Consider the following 22,994-nt stretch of genomic DNA (forward strand, 5'->3'; position numbering starts at 1 on the left):
GACGATACTTGTTTGAAATTGTATGCGTATTGTAACAACATTAAAATAAACATTTACTCTTATCTTCACAAACTTGTACATTTTAATTTGTAAGCTTTAAAAACATATTTATTTAACACAAAATCATATAAACTAGTAAGAACTAAAACAATAACATGAAGACTAAAATTAAACCTATAAATAAAACTAAATAACAAACTACATATAAAAAAATACAAATACAACATTTATCTACTTAAGCAGGTTTTACAAAAGAAACTTTTTTATACATTTACCATGCCTGCATTTAGTTAATTTAGTAAATAATATCCATGCGTTCAAATTGCTCTATTTCTAAGAGTATAATCTGTTTAATGCCACGTAGATTACTCAAAATATCCTAAATATTTGGATTAAACTGGCAGTGACGGAAATGTCTTTTCACTTTAGTTGAAAGGAATAGAGGTGAAAGGAACACGAGCCAGACAGCAGTCGAGACCTAGACCCATGTTACCTACGGCGCCTTAAGCATCACGCCAGAACCCGCCAGATAATAATTTATTTATAGAACTCTCTTTTGAATATTTCAGTCCGAATAACAAACAGAAAAAAATGTGGTCCCATTTGTAGTTTCACTTTGTATGGAATGAGTTGCTGTGTCTTGTATTTTTTCCTAAAGTTTATGTTTAAGTATATATTTTCTTTTGCCCTCACTAGCTCGGAAACATTTGTTTTGTCCTTTAATACCAGCGGGTAAAAACGCATTTTATCCACTAGTGGGTAAAGTAATTTGACCTTGAATAAAGTCAAATTAACTGCTTTAAAATTGATAAAAGTAGGTGAATCTAGTAATAAAGATGATTTACCACTGGAAGCAGTGATAAACGCATTTTTTGCGTTGTAGTTTCCTCGCTATAGTGAGGGGAAAAGTTTAGTGTTTACACTCGGGTGCAAGTGTATTTTATTTCTCGCGTGTTAAAAAACTCGCAAGTTCAGGATTCTATTCTCGAACCACTCGCTTCGCTCGTGGTTCAACTATAGAATCCTTTCGCTTGCTCGTTCTTCAATTCCACACTCGGCGTTAAAATACAAGTAATACAACTTTACCCCCTTGTATAACAAATAACTATTGTTTTGTGTTATTCGCCATAGATCGGAACGGGAAAAGTCCGATGTGTCAATTTCCACACATCAGGCCCCAACACTCCTAACCCTTGCCATCCCTTTCCATACCGACCCATTTATGTTCTGTCCCGTCCCTTTGTAACACTAGTCCATCATTCAACTTTAATAAATACGGTAATTCTCAATCGTCTAGTTAATAGGTATTCTAATTGCCGCGACGCTTCCATTTTCAGTAGAATTTGAATTCTGATAAATTAGAATCAGAACTGAAATTCCATTGGAAACAAATGAGTCGGGGTAATTAGAATTCGCCCTTACGTCTTAGGAATGACCGAATACGTAAGTTATCATCAGCTTCTATAAGTATAAACCTATATACAATTCAAATTATTCGCTTTTTAACCCCCGACGCCAAAAGGACGGGGTGTTATAAGTTTGACGTATATGCCTGTCTGCCTGTGTATGTGTGTGTGTGGGTGTCTGTGGCGTCTTACCGATTTAGATTTCGTTTTTTTTTGTTTGAAAACTGAATTAGTCGGGAGTGTTCTTAGCCATGTTTGATGACGATATTACAATAATTAAACACAATACTTGAGAAAATATAAAGCAGTGTAGGAACATGGAAGTCAAACTTTCAACCCGCTGCCTTCTGGCTCCTGGCGAGGATTCGCTCATCACAAGTTGTGAACTTTGTTCCAGACCTATCTGTCGACTCTTATTATTTATCTTTCATATCTTGGAAGTAATATTTGGAACGAGATGTATTATAAAGTGGGGGGGTTTGTTAACTTCTGCGAAGAAAGCTGTAAAGAGAGTTTGTAAAATAAAGAACGCCTTGATTCGTAAAACATTTTTTTCTCTAATCATGAGCATGTGTGATCTCTTTTAAAATATACCAAAATAAACTGTAAAGGTTATACAAATATTTGAGTCAATCGTTGCTGATGTTTAAAAACCGAATGACTAATTATACTACAATATGGTATTAAACTATTTTTTTACAGACACTTCTGCTATTCAAATTCATCATTCAATTTTAACTTATAGTAAAATGATCTCCAAAAGAAATAATATATTTGTCACTATCCAAATACAACAAAATCGTTGCCTTTTTAACATAAAGGAAATACTTAACTAGTCAAAGCATAATAATATAGTCTTCGGTTACCGCGACAGTTACTCATGAAATAAAACTATGGAAACACATAGCGGATGTCAAGCACCGTCGGCAAAAGTCTGCAGTCTCTGAACATGTCATGGATAAAGTCAATCATACTATAAAGTTTTATAAGCCTCTGGTTCTTGCTAAGGAGAAGCGGTATACTTATACTCAGATGTTGCATGAGGCCATTGAGACCAAGAAATATCCCAACTTTAATAGAAAAGATGGCTTTACTTTACCACCGGCTTGGGATCCAGTAGTACATCTGATAATGGAACAAGCACGACGAAGACTGTGAGGCATTTGTGTTGTATGGTGTTGGACATTTGTATTTTGTTTTTGTCAATTTTGTGTAGATTAATTGTATTTTAACATATTAATGGTAAAGTTTTTGAATATTCTATAACTAGCTTTGTTTAATAGTGTGTGAACCTGCTTTAGAAATTTATATTATTTATGGTCATGGTTCGTTAATATTTCTTGTATGTGGGTAGCTTTTGCACATTGTAATTTTTCCTCAATCACCCGTTGACCACGAACGCTGTAAAGTGTTCAAAACGTCGGGATGAATTGTAAATTCATTATACGCGATTTAAACCGTTTCCATAGTTTTATTTCATAGTCAAAGCATATTTGTGTGCTGTGTAACTATAATTAAATTCCTAGGCTAATGGAATATTTGCGCCCGTTGTAAAAACTCAGATAAGATTTAAAGTACTATTTATGAGGACATTATAATAGAATAGATACAGTGTCAAACTTGGATGTTACTTGCCCAACTTGTACCATAAATATAGTTCCAGATAATTTTCGTCACCTGTGCCGCTTTCTGGCTTAATTTAATTAATTGTCCCTCGCTTACAAGTACCCTTTATTACAAAAGCAGGGTACGTAGCCAAATGCACAACGCTTACTATCTCTGTCGCTCTACCGTATTGGCGCGACATAGCCAGACTGTGTTTCCATTTCGGCTAGGCTGGCCGCGGGCTTGTAGCCACCTACCTACAATCGTTGACGTTTTCCGTATCGTATTTATCTCTTTATCGCTTTCCGTATTGGTGTGACAGATCCAGTTGCGTATCATTCGCTACGCAAAGTCAACAATTGTACTCTTTGCTACAGGCTCAAGAAATTACGAGTGGAAAAGGTAATTTTAGAAAAACGTGATAGGTGACTCTCCTTATCAAATTAAATTAGGAAAAACGACTAAAGCTGAAACGGTTTTTGCAATAAAAATCCCTATCCACGCGCTCCAAGTTAATTCAGTCACTTATTTATACTTAACGAGACAAATAAGGAAAATTAAGCAAAACATCTAAGTGAAATGAAAAATTCATAACTAACTGCGTACTTATATTACCTATTTTTGTAATATTTCTTTTACAGGTGGGCAATAAAGTTTTTAAGCAAGTTGCGGCGTTATAGTAATTTAGTTAATTGTTCGAACATTTGATGTTTGTCAAATTGTGACATTCCTTTCTCGTCGTTCGATTTCGAATATGATTTATTATTAAACGAGATGGGTTTTTATTTTATGTATGATGGCCAGTATGTTGCCGCTAAAGACTAAAAGGTTATTAATTCAGTATGCCATAAACACACATAGTCATAGGGCTTACGGCGAAATTATGGTCAAAAGCTGCACTTTATGCAGAAAGCAAGCCACTTTGCACAGTGATACTAGGGACCAATACAAATGATTTCATCCGAGGAAACACGATTTTCATCCACTAGAATTCAAGATGGCGGACATTTTCCAAAATGGCGGCCTCATATTTTTAAAAATTTATAGAATCACAAAGGCTGCACCGATTTTGATGGTTGGGGTGTCTATCAGTTCGTATTGAAGCTTTTATTAATATAAAAAATTAAAAACATAAAAAAAATTAAGATGGCGGCCGAATAATAAGAAAAATATGAAATTTTCAAACTTTTTTTTTCTTTCTCGTGAAATTTACCAATAAATTTTCTACGATATGGCCACATTTGTATATATATTAATTAAACCTGATAATATTATCTACATAATAAAATAAAAATCATGAAAATCTGTTGAGAAGTTTTTGAACTATACCCATTTAAAATGGAGCGCGCGGATTTGAAAGACGTTTTTGCACGTGATGTAAAAAAAAATGGAATCATAACGGCTGCACCGATTTTAATGCTTGGGGTGGCTATCAGTTTGTATAAAAACATTTATTCATATAAAAATTAAAATCATTTAAAAAAATTAAAGATGGCGGCCGAGTAATAAGAAAAATATGAAATTTTCAATTTTTTTTTATTCTCACGAAATTTACAAATAGTTTTTCTACGATATAGTCACATTTTTATTTATTGAAATAAAATTTGATAATATCATCTGCAAAATAAAACAGAAAACGATAAAATCCGTTCAGTAGTTTTTGAACTATACGCATTGCAAATGAAGCGCGCGGGTTTGAAAGAAGTCTCGTACCGCTATACACGCAAGACTGATTATTTATTTTGGTCACCACTTACTATATTACTATTCAGAATCAATGTTTTTAGTATTTATATACATTATTAGTATTTTATTCCGAGTTTAGGTATATTTAGATAACCCCCGTAAACGTTGATGGTCATAATTTTTATTTTAATACGTAAAAGTACTTAAATAGGTACACATAACATTTGCATCACTTCTCTTTTTCAAGGCTAGAGATAATCTCAGACAACTTCTGTAGGGGGCTACGGAAACATATATTAATACAAACTTATTTTTTGCTTCTCGTCTAGGTTATACTGAGTGATTCAAAATAATATCAAAATACAAGGAAATAATAAATAAAAAATAATTTATAATATCATTTTTGCAAAATACTTTTTATTTTGGCAGCTGCCTGTGCAAATGTTACATTGCATTATTTGCATTGCGCAGGGTAGACCCACAACACGTACAGCGTATTGTTTCGCAGCCTGTTTCACAACCGCAATTGTCCAAGTATTCCCATTCATACCATATCTCCCTGTTTTCAGACCACTGCAGTACTCAACTATCATTGTACGTCTTCCAACCCCAGCATGATGGCATAGGCACAGAAATAATATCCATAATATGGGGCGTTGTTATACGACACGGAGCGCAAGTGCTGCCGATGTTGGTTACTAATTTATTTTTGGTGGTAAACAGTTTTTTGCTCACCAAGTTCAGGTGAACTTTTCAAGCATGGCGATTATTCCTCCAGGACGACTTTGTAGTTACTGTGATGTTTCTATCAAAGCTGGTATAACTTCAGGGTGTGCAAACAATGTTTTAGAACATGATTTTTTTCTTTTGTATTGAAAAAAGAAGTGGTGTCAGACGTAAAGACGTGAAAACCACGAAGAGCAGTCGGTCTTCCAGGATCCAAAGTGTTGGCTATTTTATAACTTATACTCTGGTAGGTTATTCTCATTTAAAATATTAAGAAAATATACTAGATAAGACTTGGAAATTTCCCAATATAATTAGCTCCATAGATCCCATGCTTAAATGCCAAATTGGGACCGTTCTTAACACATATTTTAGTGAGCAAGCATGGACTCAGGCCTGTTTTCCGGTATGGTTTGGCGGCTTAGGCACTCGTAAAGTGTCGTTTTGCCGACATTCCTGCCTCCATTTACATCACGTCCGATCTCGCAAGTAACATCTTGAAAGCCTCCACGGCTACAAACTGCGAGATAAACTCAAACAACAAAGGGCATGGGACACTAGTACCCGTTACCACCCTGAACTCACTCGAGGTCTCTTCATGAGGCAAAGACCTTTCGGGCTCTAAGCTAGGTCCAAACCCGAATCTGGCCACTGACTTTGCGTCTATCCTTCACCCGTACTTAAGACTCCAGTAGTTTTTATTTAAATACCAAGACATTTGTATCGGAAGATCTGATGATACACGTGAGTCCCTGTTCCGCCATATCTTTTGCGCGAGGTACAATGAGGCTATCAGCTTCTTCCGATTACGTTCCTATGGTTTACCCTGAAATAGCAGAGCAAATGTTCTCTGAGGAAGTAAATTGTTTAGAAAAAAAAATCACCACACTAATAACATCAACAGGCTGCAGTTTCTGGAACAAGCCTTGTTGGTTGTCATACTAACATAACAGTGTGTTCCTGGAGGAATAATGGCCAAGCTTGAAAATTTCACCTGCGGCCTATATATGATCCGCAGACTCCACATTTATCGGTGAACTTGGTGCGCAAGGAACTGTTTCCAACCAAAATTAATAACCAGCATCCCACCAACATCGTCAGCACTAAAAAACATACGCTCCTTTTCGTATAACAAGCAAACCATCTCTAAACGTAGACTAAGTAGACGAGAAGCAGAAAATAAGTTATTTTATACATAGATATTTCTGTAACCCCCTACAGAAGTTGTCGAAAATTATCTCTGGAGTCCTCGGAAAGGACAATTGCTATTAATACAAATTTTATGTTATGTGCATTTAAGTTCTTTTACGTATTAAAATAAAAATTATGACCATCAACGTTTACGGGGGTTATCTAAATATACCTAAACTCGGAATAAAATACTAATAATGTATATAAATACTAAAAACATTGATTCTGAATAGTAATATAGTAAGTTGTGACCAAAATAAATAATCAGTCTTGCGTGTATAGCGGTACGAGACTTCTTTCAAACTCGTGCGGTTCATTTGCAATGCGTATAGTTCAAAAACTACTGAACGGATTTTAACGTTTTTTATTTTATTTTGCAGACGATATTATCAGATTTTATTTCAATAAATAAAAATGTGACCATATCGTAGAAAAACTATTTGTAAATTTCGTGAAAATAAAAAAAAATGAAAATTTCATATTTTTCTTATTATTCGGCCGCCATCTTAAATTTTTTTAAATGATTTTAATCTTTATATGAATAAATGTTTTTATACAAACTGATAGCCACCCCAACCATTAAAATTGGTGCAGCCGTTATGATTCCAATTTTTTTTACATCATGTGCGAAAACGTCTTTCAAATCCGCGCGCTCCATTTGAAATGGGTATAGTTCAAAAACTTCTCAACGGATTTTCATGATTTTTATTTGATTGTGTAGATAATATTATCAGGTTTAATTTAAATACATAAAAATGTGGCCATATCATAGAAAATTTATTGGTAAATTTCACGAGAATGAAAAAAAAGTTTGAAAATTTCATATTTTTCTTATTATTTGGCCGCCATCTTATTTTTTTATGATTTTATATTTTTATATTAATAAGCGCTTCAATACAAACTGATAGACACTCCAGCCATCAAAATCGGTGCAGCCGTTATGATTCTATATTTTTTTTAAAATATGCGGCCGCCATTTTGGAAAATGTCCGCCATCTTGAATTCTAGTGGATGAAAATCGTGTTTCCTCGGATGAAATCATTTGTATTGGTCCCTAGTATCACTGTGCAAAGTGGCTTGCTTTCTGCATAAAATGCAGTTTTTTTCCGTAAGCCCTATGACTAACACTCTTATAAGCAAAGTTAATTACTAACTTTCTAAATACATATTTTTTATAAACCCTATTAATTTAACATCTGCTAAAGCTACGTCGTTTGAAAAGAAGAGCCGGTAATATTTTATTCAGCGTACATTCCGTTGCAACGCAACCGTAGAACGTGAAGCTGCAGGCAGACCTGTCTGCAGTCAGAAACACCGACACAATTCAATTAAGCATTTTGCTTCATAAGCGGCAAGAAAATAAAGCAAATCCTCTGTATTTCTGCCCGAGGGGCTGGTAAATAAAAACCTCGGCGTGTTTACGATGTAGGATTTTCTATTTTTAGATAAAAAATAGCGCTAATTACAGTTTTTTGAGCTTAACTTATGAAAATGTTATATTTACTGGTATTCTGACATGAGCTTGCTTTTTAACTAGATAATTTGCAGTAGGTATATGTACATGCTTAAGCAATGACTACATTAATCATGAACGTAATCCAATGAACTTGTATAGACGAACGGCAACGCGACTGCAAGTTGTATGAAAACTTGTAGTCCCCGTGTAATCAGTGTGCGGTTCTTTTTATTGTAAATCTAGCTTATATTTATTAAGAAACGAATTCTAGCATAAAACCTAAATAAGCACTTAAAAAAAAAAAATTGCTTATAACTTCTAACACCTAGAATTTATTAGATTACCTAGGTACTAGTTCCCAAGTGGATTAAGTGAGCTATGACCCGTGGCAAAATACATACATACATACATACAATCACGCCTGTATCCCATAAAGGGGTAGACCGAACACATGAAACTACTAAAGCTTCAGTGCCACTCTTGGCAAATAAGGGGTTGAAAGAAAACGAAACTGTGACATTGCAGTGATAGGTTGCCAGCCTCTCGCCTACGCCACAATTTAACCCATATCCCATAGTCGCCTTCTACGACACCCACGGGAAGAAACTGAAGAAAGGGGGTGGTGAAATTCTTAACCCGTCACCACACAGGTTACACAGGTACACAAAATACACACAAAATACATACGTAAACAAATTACAATTTTATGAACTCATCCAAAAATATAATTATATTTTCCACACATAAAATATCTACTACCTGCTTTCTACAATTTTAAGCATTCATAAGCTACTGCAAATAGATTTACGACTATAACCTCAATTCTAACTTCACCAAATAACTGTAGTAATTAAAGAAAATTTCCCTAATTTAAATATTACGGCACGGTATATGAGACGAGATATAAAACCCGACTACGTTTTAATTAAAGCATGAAGTATTCAAACGCTGTAATAACAAGGCGAGCGGAACGTTGGCTATGGTTTTTCTTGAGCAGTATCTCTCGCGACTCTGCCTTGCGATTGTACCAGTTAACATTTGAGTAGCCAAGGTGACAATCGCTTGCGCTAAGACAATTTATTAAATGCTTGGTATCGTATCACCCTTCCATATTAGTGCGATAACAGTTGAGCTTTAATTGTTACGAGTAGTCGATTGGCACCGTAGTGTAGTTTCCTAGTTTGTAATGCATTTATAGGTGTCTCAAATGCTGTATTAAGTATAAGGTACATCGGGGTAAATGTAACTGATCCATTTCTTCCATGTTTTACAATGTTTTCATTTTTAAATAGTGTCCACCGGTTATGTATGGTAGGCGTGTTCAGTGGATACATGTAGAACTCAACATCATAGTGTAATAATGGAAAAATGGATTAGTTACAATTGGTCTCCAGTCGAGATTTGCCCCGCTGTACCTTATGGGAAAAAATAACTATATCTAAATAAGTACATCTTTGTGTATAGATGAACTTGTGTAATTTGTATTAACATTATTGTTCGTGATCAACCCAGATTGTTCAACATTTAATATCAACAGGGTGCGTAGCCGAATGGCACTAACGCTCACGAAACGAAACGCTAGTAGATATCTATCTCTATCGCTCGTGCGTATTGGCGCGACAGAGCCGGACTAACTGGCGCGGCGTTTCGTTTTCGTTTGGCGTCGGAGAAATGCTACGCACGCTGCTCATGCGCGCCACTCGCAATCGCGACACATGTAAAACTAGCTCAACACTCGCAAGCCGTGTTCGCCGCGAGTGTAGACATGCGACCGCCCGGCCTCATATTTCTCAGCACTCGACCAACACATGTGGATATTGGTCGTAGTGAAATTAGTTCGAAGCTTCTAGAAATGTACGTGACATTAATAAGTAGGTATCTAAAATTCAAATGGTGCTACTTTATACTTTATGCGCAGATGACACCACTATAGTCGTAAAAGGCGACTCAACTGAAATAATTTCAGAAAAAATTAAATGTACAATGGAAAAGGTCATTGAGTGGTTTGATGATAACGGTCTGATTTTAAACTCTGACAAAACCCATATTATGCTTTTTAACGGTAAGACTGCTATCAGTGACGAAGTAAAAATTGAACTCTCTAATGGTACCTGCTTGAAAAGTTCAAATATGGTTAGAATGTTAGGATTTACCATTGATCCTGCTATGACATGGAAAACACACATAGACAATGTATGTGCTAAAATGGCAAGTGGTGTCTACGCCCTTAAACAACTTCGTACAATTATATCCCATGAATGTCTAATCCAATCCTATTATGCGTATGTACATTCCATTATGTCTTACGGTATAATTCTGTGGGGAAACTCGTCAGACCATCAGAGAGTATTGAAAATGCAAAAGCAAGCGATAAGAGTGATCATGAACGCGGGATACAGAGATACGTGCAGAGAATACTTCCAAACCCTTAAAATAATGACGTCTGTGGCTCAATATATATTTGAATGCATTATGTTTGTTCGGGAGAATATACACATGTTTAAAAAGAAAGGTGACTCCGAGCGCCCGAATCGTTACCCAAACGATCTCTGTGTAAGTCCCCACAAACTCGCCATGACACAAAAATTGCCAGGCGTAATTGGTCGTAAACTTTTCAATAAATTACCTGAAAATCTCAAAAGGGAATCAAGACTGACAGTGTTTCGTGCTCAAGTGAAAGAACTTTTATTAAGCAAGACTGTGTATACCATTAGTGAATTTTATGAAATGTTAATGTGAAAATAATGAAATGCAATTATTAATTTTTAAATTCTAGACTAGTCACACTTGTTAGTAGTATATATATTTTGTACACAATGTATATTTTAAATGTACCTATTACCTTGTGTGATGAATAAATGACTATCTATCTATCTATAGTAACTATTACCATAATTAGCATTCGAGGTTGACAGTTGATATTCAGCCCTTTTATACTGGTTTTCTTAAACGTGAATCAGATAAAAAATCATAATTAATTTAGTGAGCTACTTTTCAAAAACAAGAAGAGGTCCTAATTGAAACTTGAATGTCTGTTAGATGACGAAAATAGTAGCATTTTACCGACTATCCATTTTACATTATTTTGTCTCTTTCTTGACGTTTGACTCTTAATCAAACGGTCTCAAAGGCCTGTCTTTGCAATCGCGACACAATCATGTTCGCCGCGAGTGTAGACATAGACATGCGATCGCCCGGCCTCATACCTATTTCTGAACATATTGAAATTAGGACGAACCTTTTAGCAATTTAACTGAAAATAATATTATTATATTAAATCGTGCTGCTTTCTCGTACTATTGTCATAATTAGCATTCTAAGAGGTTGAGATTCAGCCCTTTCAGAGAAAGAAATCATAATTAATTTCTTAGTGAGCTAGTTTTCAAAAAAAGGAGAGACCTTAATTGAAACTTGAATAGTTATAGGTAGCATTTTACCGACTATCAATTTTACATTATTTTGTCTCTTTCTTGACGTTTGACTCAATCTAACGTTTCAAAAGCCTATCATCTCAATCGCGACACATGTAAAACTAGCTCAACACTCGCAAGCCGTGTTCGCCGCGAGTGTAGACATGCGACGCCCGGCCTCATATTTCTCAACAGTCTCTACACCCGACCAACACATATGTGGATATTGGTCGTAGTGAAATTAGGACGAAGCTTCTAGTGCATTGTTCTAGTCGCTAAGCTCGTGTACTTTACACAATATGGTGTTCATTATGAGAGCTTGCGAACGTGTATAATATGCATGTTTTAAACAAGTTTGGAGGTTAACTAACACAGATAATGTATACTAGTGGTTTTTAAAGTACAAATGTGTCGCTTAACTTCAGTCTTCAAACTCAGGGTATGTATAAAAATATATATAATCTGAAAAATAATTAACCTTATAGCAGAATGGATTTACCCGAGTTTGAAGCGACAATAAATAATAATACTGTTGATACTCTCACTGAAAAATGTACCTTGTGTTACTTCCTGTACCTAAACAGTTTAAACAATAAATATTTCTGATTTCTGATTTCTAAGTATTTTATCGTACTAGTAGCATAATTAGCATTTCATATGCCTATGTTGAATATTTCTGATGATTGATGACTTTCTCGATACTCAAACTTCCGTCAAAGTACCATATTACCTATATAAATCAGATACATAATTTATCAGATTTGAATTTTATTTATTTGCGACCCGCAGGCAGTATGACTGAGAGAAATATAAATTAGCAATGAATTTTACCGTGACCTAGTTACCTACACAAAAAGCGATGACATTTTAATTAAAGTTTTCGGAATTAGTAATCCTGTCGCATAAACTAGATATACGAGTACTAGATAAACTAGATAAACTTTTATACAAACATTATTGCCAACTTTATATCATACTTTAATCGGATTTTGAAGTTTAATGAACATTTCAGTATTCACGTGCCGCGTAAGGGCCTAAATCTGTAAGTCAAATATGAACTTTGCTTTCAATCGATACTTGGGAAAGTCGAAGACATTTATAAATTGGCTTAGTTGTAACCGAAGCGATAGGCCTACTTCAGCCATTGGCTGTTATTCCCATAGAAACCCGAACTTCCTGTCTTGTATAGTTCAGTATTGGACTTGGAAGCTGAGTGATATACATATTGTAAAATGGCAAACCTACATGTTACAGTCACAGTGCGCACTGGCCGGTAATAAAAAAGATATGCTGCATGCCGCGCGCTTTTGTTTATTTTTTCTCTGAAAAATTTTCTCTGTTATGGAAGGCAATTTATGCGTTCATAGAGATCTCTCTTCAACTGGTAGATGGTTGGTAAGCGACGAGAATAACGACCCTTGGAGCCTTTTTATGCAAATCTTGGAGATGTGCGGAGGATTTTAATGAAAGAGCAATTACTTTGATGCCCTGCAGGCCTGCACTCGTCACGTGTCGGCCCTTAGGGAAAACGGACGGATTTAAATAGGTACGACTTGTGTTATTGATTTGAATTTAAATGGGTTACAGTCTTAAAAACAGTAAACATGGTCTGATATATGATGGAGTACATGTACCTACCTACCTACCTACCTATATAATATTAATAAGGTAAGTAATACAACGAATACTTATAACTGTATTCTCTAAGGCCCACTTGCACCAACCACTGAACTCAGGGTTAGTGGGCTGTCATCTGTCAAATTCCATATAAAATGGTGGGTTAACCCTCCATTTTCGTTGGTGCAAGTGGCCCTAAATTAACAACTACCACCTAAAATTAACAATTGGCTGAAGGTATATTTATTTTGGGTCAAAATTGATTATCAACACGATATTGATTCCTTCATACTAGCCCAATTGATGATATTAACATTAGTCTGTATGGGCTAAGTAGGAAATTCTAATCACCAATTTTTTTTCCCCGTAAATACTAATAAAATTGTAGGTACTTTTGTTTTTATTTTCAATAACAGAGTCTCCGTCGTAATAACGTTATCTCGAAACTAGATCGCAATAAAAATAGAAATTTACTGGAGTAGACTCAACGTGAGCGCAATCTAATAAAAAAGTGGATGACTCCCTCACGCAGCTGGAATTTTAATCAATTTTGTGGCCAATAACTGGAGTCGGAGCGGGGCTTTTCGCAAATTACCGCCTAAAACTGTTTGCTCGGACTATATTCGTCAGGATAACGGTTAATTTAATTAAAAAAGGAGATTCGTCTCGGGTTTTGCGTAACAGGGTCGATTATGCTAAAGACTACCCGGTATTTTTCAGTCGAGATAAAGGATGTGTACCGCAGTGTTGTTTGGCGCGGAAAAAGTTGAGTAGGTTAGCATTGCCGGGGTTACGGAAGGCAACTTAGAGTCCTCCCCTAGGGTGCCCACCTTGCTGTGGTGGGGGGGGGGGGGCTTAGTAACCGTGGACTGGTCACCCACGGTGAAGCTAAGAGGTACCCAGGGCCGGCCTGTTTGGGGAGATGGCTGGCCCGAGGTGGTCGCTCTAAGTGGGTTTCTAAAGCCCACTTAAGACGCGTCTGGGAGGACTGCAGTGGGAGGGAAGATCCGGCAGTATGAAATGCCGCTCTGTGCCCTCCCACGGTAGCCGAGGTGGGATCGCAGGGGGAGAGGCGTGATGGTATAACGGTGCGCTACTCTCCCTACCCCCTGCGACCTTGGCGGGGCCACTCCGCTGTAGCGGCATTGGTGGGGCCGCAAGGGAAGAGGAGTGCCGGTATTACGGTGCGCCGTTCTCCCTATCCTTTGCGGCCGACGTGGTTAGCGGTGGAACCAAAGACCATTTCCACCGCTGGGCGCTGGAACTCTTCTGGCGCCCATGACCTCAGGATGGCAGGTACGGGGACGCCTGCCATCAGTACAATCTGAGGTCCCGAGGTGGCGGGCGTAATAACGGCCCTGAAACCGCAAGGCGAGGCAAACAGGTGCCTCCGGAGGCGGAGATCCGCGATGCGGACCAGTGCTGCTGGTGCTGCAGTAGTGAAGCGTAAGCGTTCCTGCAGGCCACCGCTACAGCACAAAGGTGGAACGTAGTGGGGTTTTAGTGGGTATACCTGGGGCCTCCTTAGCCCGCGGCAGGGAGTCCCACATAACCGTCTCGGCCCGTCCCCGCGCCGGGGAGGTATGCGTAAAGCATTTCCCCACTTATAATAATAATAAAAAAAAGGCAACTTAGAGTAGTTAATGCGCGAATACACAGCGCGCGTGTAACACATGTAACAATATTTTAAGGTCTTCTCCTTGTGTGTAGTAAAGTGAGGTTTTTAAACATAAACATATAAGAAATGCAAATCTACGAATAGTAGACAATCTAGTGCTGATTTAAGTTCGTTTACGATCCAAAAACAAATTAACATGAAAATTCACAGAAATAAAACATTTCAAAACGTTGTAAAGTGTTCATTTGCATCAAAAAAGGATTCTGCCCGTGAATTACCGGACAGTTGGTGGAAACATGGCATAGCTTGTTGTAGGCATGGCCATTGTGTGGCCGTTCAGAATTGCCCTTTTATTGTCAATAAATATGGGGCACGCTTTGTTTCCCAGGAGGCTTTAAATAAATCTCTGAATATCACGAAAATGAAGTCGTAAAAAAGCTATTATAAATGAATGTCCTGCTGGCTTGCAAAAAAGAGCGGAGCTTTTTTATAGAACTTCAATGAAGTCATTTTAATGTGTACCTACCTATATTACATACGAAGAAAATCCTTTTACAGGTGTGAACCGTAGAATTGTGACAAATTCTTATTTTCATTTTCGAATTTTGTCATCTTGGATGCCAGTATTTTGAGCCAAATATCGTAGAACAGAACTTGGGATATCCTTATCCTTTTTATCAAGCTGTATTCAAGCCATTTGTGCAAACCTTTGACCTACTGTCCAAAATCGATAAAAAAAGTCATTCATAACTCGTATTGAACGAATGTGTCGTATCGTAAAGACATAAACATGTCAAACCTTAGTCGAACCTGTGGCTTAACAATTTGTTTTTTTGGTTTCAGACAATAAATCAAGAACGAACGAGTTCCCAACTGTCATCGAGCTGTCAGAGCAACAACTAGCGAACAAAGCGTGGCGAGAAGTGGAATAGTTCAGTGTTGGCCGTGAGCGGTGGCGAGGGAACATGAGGCGGCGGGGCGGAGGGGGATAGCATGACAGCGCGTGCCACGGCGGCCTGATGGCGCTGGTGCGCCGGATATTAGGCGACGCCCAGGTGAGTACTTACACTATTTAAAGTATACTTACTAGCTTTTGCCCAATATTTTGACTGCATAGCGCCTGATAAAAAATAAAGGCAATAATTCAATCAGGCGTTGCCTAAATCATCTCACTTTCGGAGAAAAGTGAGATACTCGTAATATTTACGGGAATCAAACTACTATCCTATTTGCTTTCCCGGGAAACTAAACTATAGTACTAAATTCTAACTAAATTTAGCGGTTTACTCGTGAAATCTTGCTCAAGTAACAGACAAAGAGACACACTTTTGTTGCATTTATAAAGTATGGATATGGATAGTAACTATATAACTATTAGATTTATATTACTACATTGTAATTTTGTATTTGCTCTCAAACAATTGCGATCGGTTGCCGGGGAAAGTACAGCATTGCTCGCATATCATGGCTACGTAACGTCAGTCTTAAAATACGGCATTCTTATATGGGGCAATTCACCAGATTTCATTAAAGCTTTTCTTGTACAAAAAAAATGTGTAAGAGCAGTATGTGGATACGGACCCCGGGCCTCTTGTAAACCCTTGTTCCAAAAACTAGGACTGCTTACATTAACTGGAATATATATTTTGGAATTAGCGTGTTATGTACGGAAAGAACTCTCCTCATATACAACAGTCAATCGCAATCAACGTCTGAGGCAAATAGACGAGAGTAAATTGGTAATGCCATCATGTTCTTCTGCTCTATTTAAAAATAACTGTTACGGCATGAGCATCATTGTATATAATAAATTACCAGAAGAACTACGTAAGCTACAAGGCACACTATTTATGAATAAGTTAAAAAAATGGCTAATTAATAAACAATACTACAATATCAAAGAACTTTTGGAGGAATAATGTATTAAATTAAATTAAATAGGATAGAATTATGTAAATAATATATAATTTGCAATTGTTAATTGATTATTGAATTTGGAAATATTGAAATTAATTTATAAATGTATATTAATTTGTAATGAAAAATGTATATAATGTAAATAGTTAGATTTAAGATTAATATTTGCATGCCGCCCTTTGCTAAATATGTGATACCGACTGCTGATTTATATTCTGTCCAACTTAATGTACCATATTTAAGCAAATAAATTCTATTCTATTCTATTCTATTCTATTCTATTCTATTCTATTCTATTCTATTCTATTCTATTCTATTCTATTCTATTCTATTCTATTCTATTCTATTCTATTCTATTCTATTCTATTCTATTCTATTCTATTCTATTCTATTCTATTCTATTCTATTCTATTCTATTCTATTCTATTCTATTCTATTCTATTCTATTCTATTCTATTCTATTCTATTCTATTCTATTCTATTCTATTCTATTCTATTCTATTCTATTCTATTCTATTCTATTCTATTCTATTCTATTCTATTCTATTCTATTCTATTCTATTCTATTCTATTCTATTCTATTCTATTCTATTCTATTCTATTCTATTCTATTCTATTCTATTCTATTCTATTCTATATTCTATTCTATTCTATTCTATTGTCACAAGTGTCACAACATAGAATAGGAGGCGTTGAAGAGGAAGGATATTCGCAGTAAAATCTATAGAACGTTTATGCATCCAACTGTGAAAGATCTTCAGAACCAGTTTCCAACGCTGGGTAGTTTCGTACCGGAAATCTCGTATTATTGCACACTTTCTGCGTCTGCCGAACTGCCGGTTTCATATTATATTAAAATATCTAAAGACAACTCGTAACACTAAATAAATGACTCATAATTATTCTTAACCAGCTTTACAATAGGTACAGTCCAATACAGTAAGTAGCTGCTTTTGGAATGGTACAGCTCCTAGTATAAGTAGGTAAGGTATGCAGCGTTCTTTCGAGACTTCGGAAGTCGGAAGCGACAAACAATTTCTCTTTATTCTAAGGACCTTCACCCACGGAGCTAGTAAAAAAACTGAAATTACTACAGCGCAATATCGTTATACCAGTCAACCAATGGGCTAAACCAGACAGATTAAGTAGGTACAGTATCGTAATAAAAAGAAGGAAAAGGAAACTGTGACCTAACTAAACTAAAAATATTAAAAATTCGTTATTAATTTTACAGTTATTTCTTCTTGTCTTCAGTCTTCACTAAACCTTTTTGTTCCACCAAAACCGAGTCTAATAATAAATTACATACCTACCTTATTAACGTAAAATCCTGCCAAACTTGGGCTTGCCCATGTCGCCATTTTGTCAGCTTGAGCAATGAGCCAAATTTGAAGGTATCGGTAAACCGCAGCTGCCGAGACAGGCACTTACAATGAAGACGTTCACGTACACTGTAGCCACCTTACCACATTGTCACCACAATGTAAAAATTTGTGATTGCGAAAATTGTACGAATTATCTTCTAAAGAGTCCCTATTATGCTTAAATGACAATGGTATCTTTTTCTTTGAAAACTGCACATATGTCGCCACTGCAACCGTTTTATGTATGGAGGGCAATTATGACAAGTAAGACCTACCTACTAATATGGAATCTTACATTATAACCCTAGCGGCAGCCGTTAGAATTATTTTGATACTAATTAAGACGATACAGGAGCGAAAATGCTAAAATAGAATAATGTTATTAACTAGCTTCGAAAAAAAATTGTCCATTTAGTTTTTTTGGCTAATTGTTACCAATCTTGAGTATCAAACCTTTTTTTTGCGCCATAATGAAAAAGGCCGTTTTTGGAAATTTTTGATTAGCTCTTAGTCTTTAAAATAAAAATATAAAAAAATCTAAACGGTCCTACACGGATAAAAATAATAATAATATGTGTTGAAAAAGTCATTGCTCTATCTTCAAAAACCAGAGAGGAAATAGTCGAGAGCGTTTGTATGGAGAATCGACCTCTCCTGTATCGTTTTAATTTAACATAGAAAAGCCTACAAAATGAGGGCAGCACTAGTTGTGCACCTAGCGAATGGTATACAGAAATTAGAAGTCGATAGATGGGTTAGCGTGGCTGGTAGTGCGTGCTGCGGTGAGGCAAGTGTTCCGGAAGTTTCCGGAAGTTTCCGGAAGTTAGGTGACGGGCGACTGACACCCACCTGGGGCATACTGTAAGTTTTTAGACCAATCGTTAGACTGTAGCTTGTTAGGGAATATAAATTTGATTCAACAATACTCTACTACGACTTCATTGTAACAGGACGAAGTGAGAAACTCAGCTAGGTTCATAATATAATAAGTACCAGTGGCGGCTCGTGAAAATATCTGCTAGGTAACACTAAGCAAAAATAAACCTACCTTAACGTTAGGTACTTTACTAGTAATCACTTTAAGGCAAGCCTGTGGGAATGGGCTTATATGGACCAGCCGCTGCTAAGTATATAATCAAAATAGACGTTGTCATGTTAGATTTTTTATTGAAATTCATCATAATTATAATCATGTATTTAAATTGACGTTTCTCCAATATTTTCACTGACAATATGCTAGGAGTCGATTAAAAAATATTATATGATGTTAGAAACCTTCCATTATTATTTATTACGCAGTATGGTCAATTGGTTACGTTATACACGGCACATTGTCGAAGGAAATAAAAAAAAACTTTCGTCCACCGCCTAATGACATTAGTCATTAGGTCTAAACCAGATCCATATCGTATCAAGACCTAATAATTTGACGTATCAACATACATTAGGTATATAAAAGTGTAATTGAGGCTGTATAACGTTACCAAAGAGGATCGAGTATTATAGAGAGTTACTGTCAAAGTAAAATGTGTAATCACAGTGCATAAGACTGCCATCTCGCGACACAAGCTTAAAACTTTTGAACCTCAGTTTTGACAATATGGCTCATATTCTTAGCTTGATATGTGTTAAAATGTCAAATTAATATTAGCGCCATCTAGCCGAGCGGTCCCCAAAGGTGTAACGCCATCTTGGCCACCGTACCTTTTTCTCTGTGGCTTTGACGTACGTTTTTCTCTTAGACCTTGGCCGTCTATACGAAGTTATATAGGTCTTTGACGTTACTAACGAGTTCATCTACATTCTATATGAATACGAGTATGCTCGCGCTACGACATACGCGAGGTTTGCGAGTGTTTACTATATGAAATGAAAATGAAATGAAGTTATTTATTGCCGGAAATATATTCCATAGATTATTACTAATATTAACATAATAAATTAACTAAATTAAATTAAAATTAATAAAACTAAAACTAAAGTAAATCTAGTAGGACCCGCGGTTTCGGGTCAAAAGTAAATCTAGTAGGACCCGCGGTTTCGGGTCACCCCGACCCCGATCCCACAGTCCTGTGGTAGGCCCTCCAGCGCTCGTGTAGCGGGCTGGCGTCCCACTCTCTGACCGCGTCTCCCCGCGTCTCCCGTCTCTCTCTATATATATGGAATTTAGATTTAAAAATTAACTTTTTAACAAAAAATAAAACCGCCTTCAAAAATAAGCGCGTTACAAAACACGGAGAAACTAAAAAGCAAAAAATAATAAACCTTTGAATTCAGATTTCTTATCGTATTGCAATAATCTATACATCCAAATTATAAACAAATCAATTATGTTTGTAGTCGGTACCAGACCTGTTCTTCGCCTTGCTATTGTCTGTTTGCCCCACCCAACCATACACAGGCTGTTACCGACTCCAAAAATAGTTGATTTGTTTATAATTTGGACGTATAGATTATTGCAATACGATAAGAAATCTGAATTCAAAGGTTTATTATTTTTTGCTTTTTAGTTTCTCCGTGTTTTGTAACGCGCTTATTTTTGAAGGCGGTTTTATTTTTTGTTAAAAAGTTAATTTATTTGTTGATTTTTAGTGGTTCCTAGTGATATTATATGTATCAGTCTGAATATATGTACAGTAGTGAAAGAATTATCCTTTAACTCCTAACCATTGAGGAGTTGACCTTCCATCATCAGCTCAGCCACATAAAATTACTACCGTCAGGCGTAAATACTGGTGTACCTTTTGAAAATACACTAAAAACATTACATGTGCCTATAACATTTGAAGAGTTCCCTCGATTTCTCCAAGATCCCATCATCAGACCCTGACTTGGTGCCAATGGCACCATCTCGGGGTTATACCCGTTCGATCAAAAAAAAAATTTTTAAAATCGGTCCACGATTCTCGGAGATATCGAGTAACATACATACAAAAAAAAAAAAAAAAATTCAGTCGAATTGAGAACCTCCTCCTTTTTTGAAGTCGGTTAAAAATAAGCTATTAAGACGATACAGGAGGGGTCAATTCTCCATACAAACGCTCTCGACTATTTCCTCCTTGGTTTTTGAAGATAGAGCAATAATTATTTCAACACAGATAATTATTATTATTATTATCTGTGTCGGACCGTATTGATGTTTTTGGTACTTTTATTTTTGAAGACGCTAGAGCTAATCGAAATTTTCCAAACACGACCTTTTTGATTATGGACTAAAAAAAAAGGTGTGATACTCAAAGATTGGTACCAATCAGCCAAAAAAACTAAACGGTCTGACACAGATTATTTCATTGTTATTCAGATTCTCAAATTTCGTTCCGATTCATTAAGTTTTGAAGGAGGAAACAGTCGAGAGCGGAACCTCGATTTTAAAGTTTTTTTTTCGCAATATCTTTTAACTGAGTTTTTCTTAATGGACATTTTTTCGATAAATCTAGTTAATAGCACTATATTTAACTAAAATTCCCAAATTGAAAGGGGGACTCCTTTCCATTTTAGCATTTTCGCTCCTGTAGCGTCTTAATATGATATACCAACGATAAGCTCAAGTGGCAATAATATCAAATTAAGAATTGTAATAAGTCCGACTTACGCTTGACTCAAGATTTCTAATATGTTTTCCTGAAATCTATTATATAGATCGCGGGCCATCTCGTGTTTCTTTTTTTAATTTTACGCTAAGTAGTTTCGGAGATAAGGGTGGGGGAATGGTCATTTTTGCCTATTTTCTTATTTTCTTAAATTACTTGACTAAAAATTATTTCAAAAAATGTTTTTGAAATACTCATAAAAAGTTTTTTTATGTAATATGTAACAGAATACCTCTATAGTCCAAAAAACCTTTGATTTTTAATTTTTACTTTTACCCACCAAAAGTGGCCCGTATAATAAAATTTTCTAAATTTAAATTACCTAGACATGTCTGTCTTTGGATCGCAGGTTAACTTACGTATATGTGTGCCAGATTTCAAGTTAATCGGTTCTGTAGTTTTGGAGATAATTGGCTGTGACAGACGGACAGACAGACATACGAGTGACCCTATAAAGGTTTCCGTTTTTTCTTTCTAAGGTACGGAACCCTAAAATTAACAAAACAATGGGTTTATTTCCTTAAAACTGAATGTAACTATCTATACGCTCTAAATTAAAATACAATACATACATACGAGTACATACAATCACGCCCGTTTCCCAGTCCTAGGTAGGGGTAGGTTCTAAATTAAAAGGTCTCATAAAATACAAGTCTTGTTATAGTGTCTGATGATAGTTATTAATTTTCAACAAATTAACCAAGAAATATCCCGGAAGCGTCGATTACACATCCATAAAACGGCATTAAACGGGCCAAAGCGGCCATTACATCAAACGGCAGGTAAATTAACTAAATAGAAGGCATTCATTGCTTAGATTAATAGATGAAGATAACGCCCCGAGAAATGTACGGGTGTATTTAGTCCACGAAGCTTTCATGAACTATATTATTTCATTAATGTTTTGAAGGGAGCAGACAAATTATGTATTTACATGCTAGCCTTTTATGAATTGCTGTTGTCGATATGGGGTACGGTGACGACTATATTAGCACCCTTGTTTTGTTTCTAAATAAATATACGATGAACGAAAAAAATTATATCGTATCGTACCTTGCTTTGCTTCTTTTCTTATGCGCACTGCCAAGGAGTGGAATTCCTTGCCGGCGGCTATATTTCCGAGCTCAATATAACCCGGCGACCTTCAAATCAAGGGTGAACAGGCATCTTCTGGGCGAGTTCACTCCATCGTAGGCCACGTCTTTGCCTTTGGCTAGTCTTGGCTTTAGGTCAAGAGTAAGCCCATTCATAAAAAAAAACCTATGTAGGTACTCTATAAAACTTTACAAACCCGGGTTAAATTTTATGTCTTTCTAATATTAAAATTTTAGAAGCGAAAAAAGTATTATCAACGGCTTATTAGCTTTGACAAACATATTCATAAATAAATGGGTCTCTTGCGAATTTA

At 36.2% G+C, this 22,994-nt stretch overlaps 1 protein-coding gene across 7 annotated transcripts in view; it reads left to right on the forward strand.

Annotated features, from left to right (window-relative positions):
* LOC125230634 (kazrin) overlaps positions 1–22,994 on the forward strand; it is a 203,594-nt gene that overhangs the window by 126,412 nt on the left and 54,188 nt on the right. For all 7 annotated transcript variants that reach the window (XM_048135852.1, XM_048135854.1, XM_048135853.1 and 4 more), the window contains exon 3: positions 15,559–15,770. In XM_048135852.1, coding sequence (XP_047991809.1) covers positions 15,735–15,770 — 36 coding nt within the window. In that variant the 5' untranslated portion in view covers positions 15,559–15,734. The remainder of the gene's footprint in view (positions 1–15,558; positions 15,771–22,994) is intronic.

The sequence above is a fragment of the Leguminivora glycinivorella genome, chromosome 10, assembly GCF_023078275.1.
Source record: "Leguminivora glycinivorella isolate SPB_JAAS2020 chromosome 10, LegGlyc_1.1, whole genome shotgun sequence".
NCBI lineage: Eukaryota > Metazoa > Arthropoda > Insecta > Lepidoptera > Tortricidae > Leguminivora > Leguminivora glycinivorella.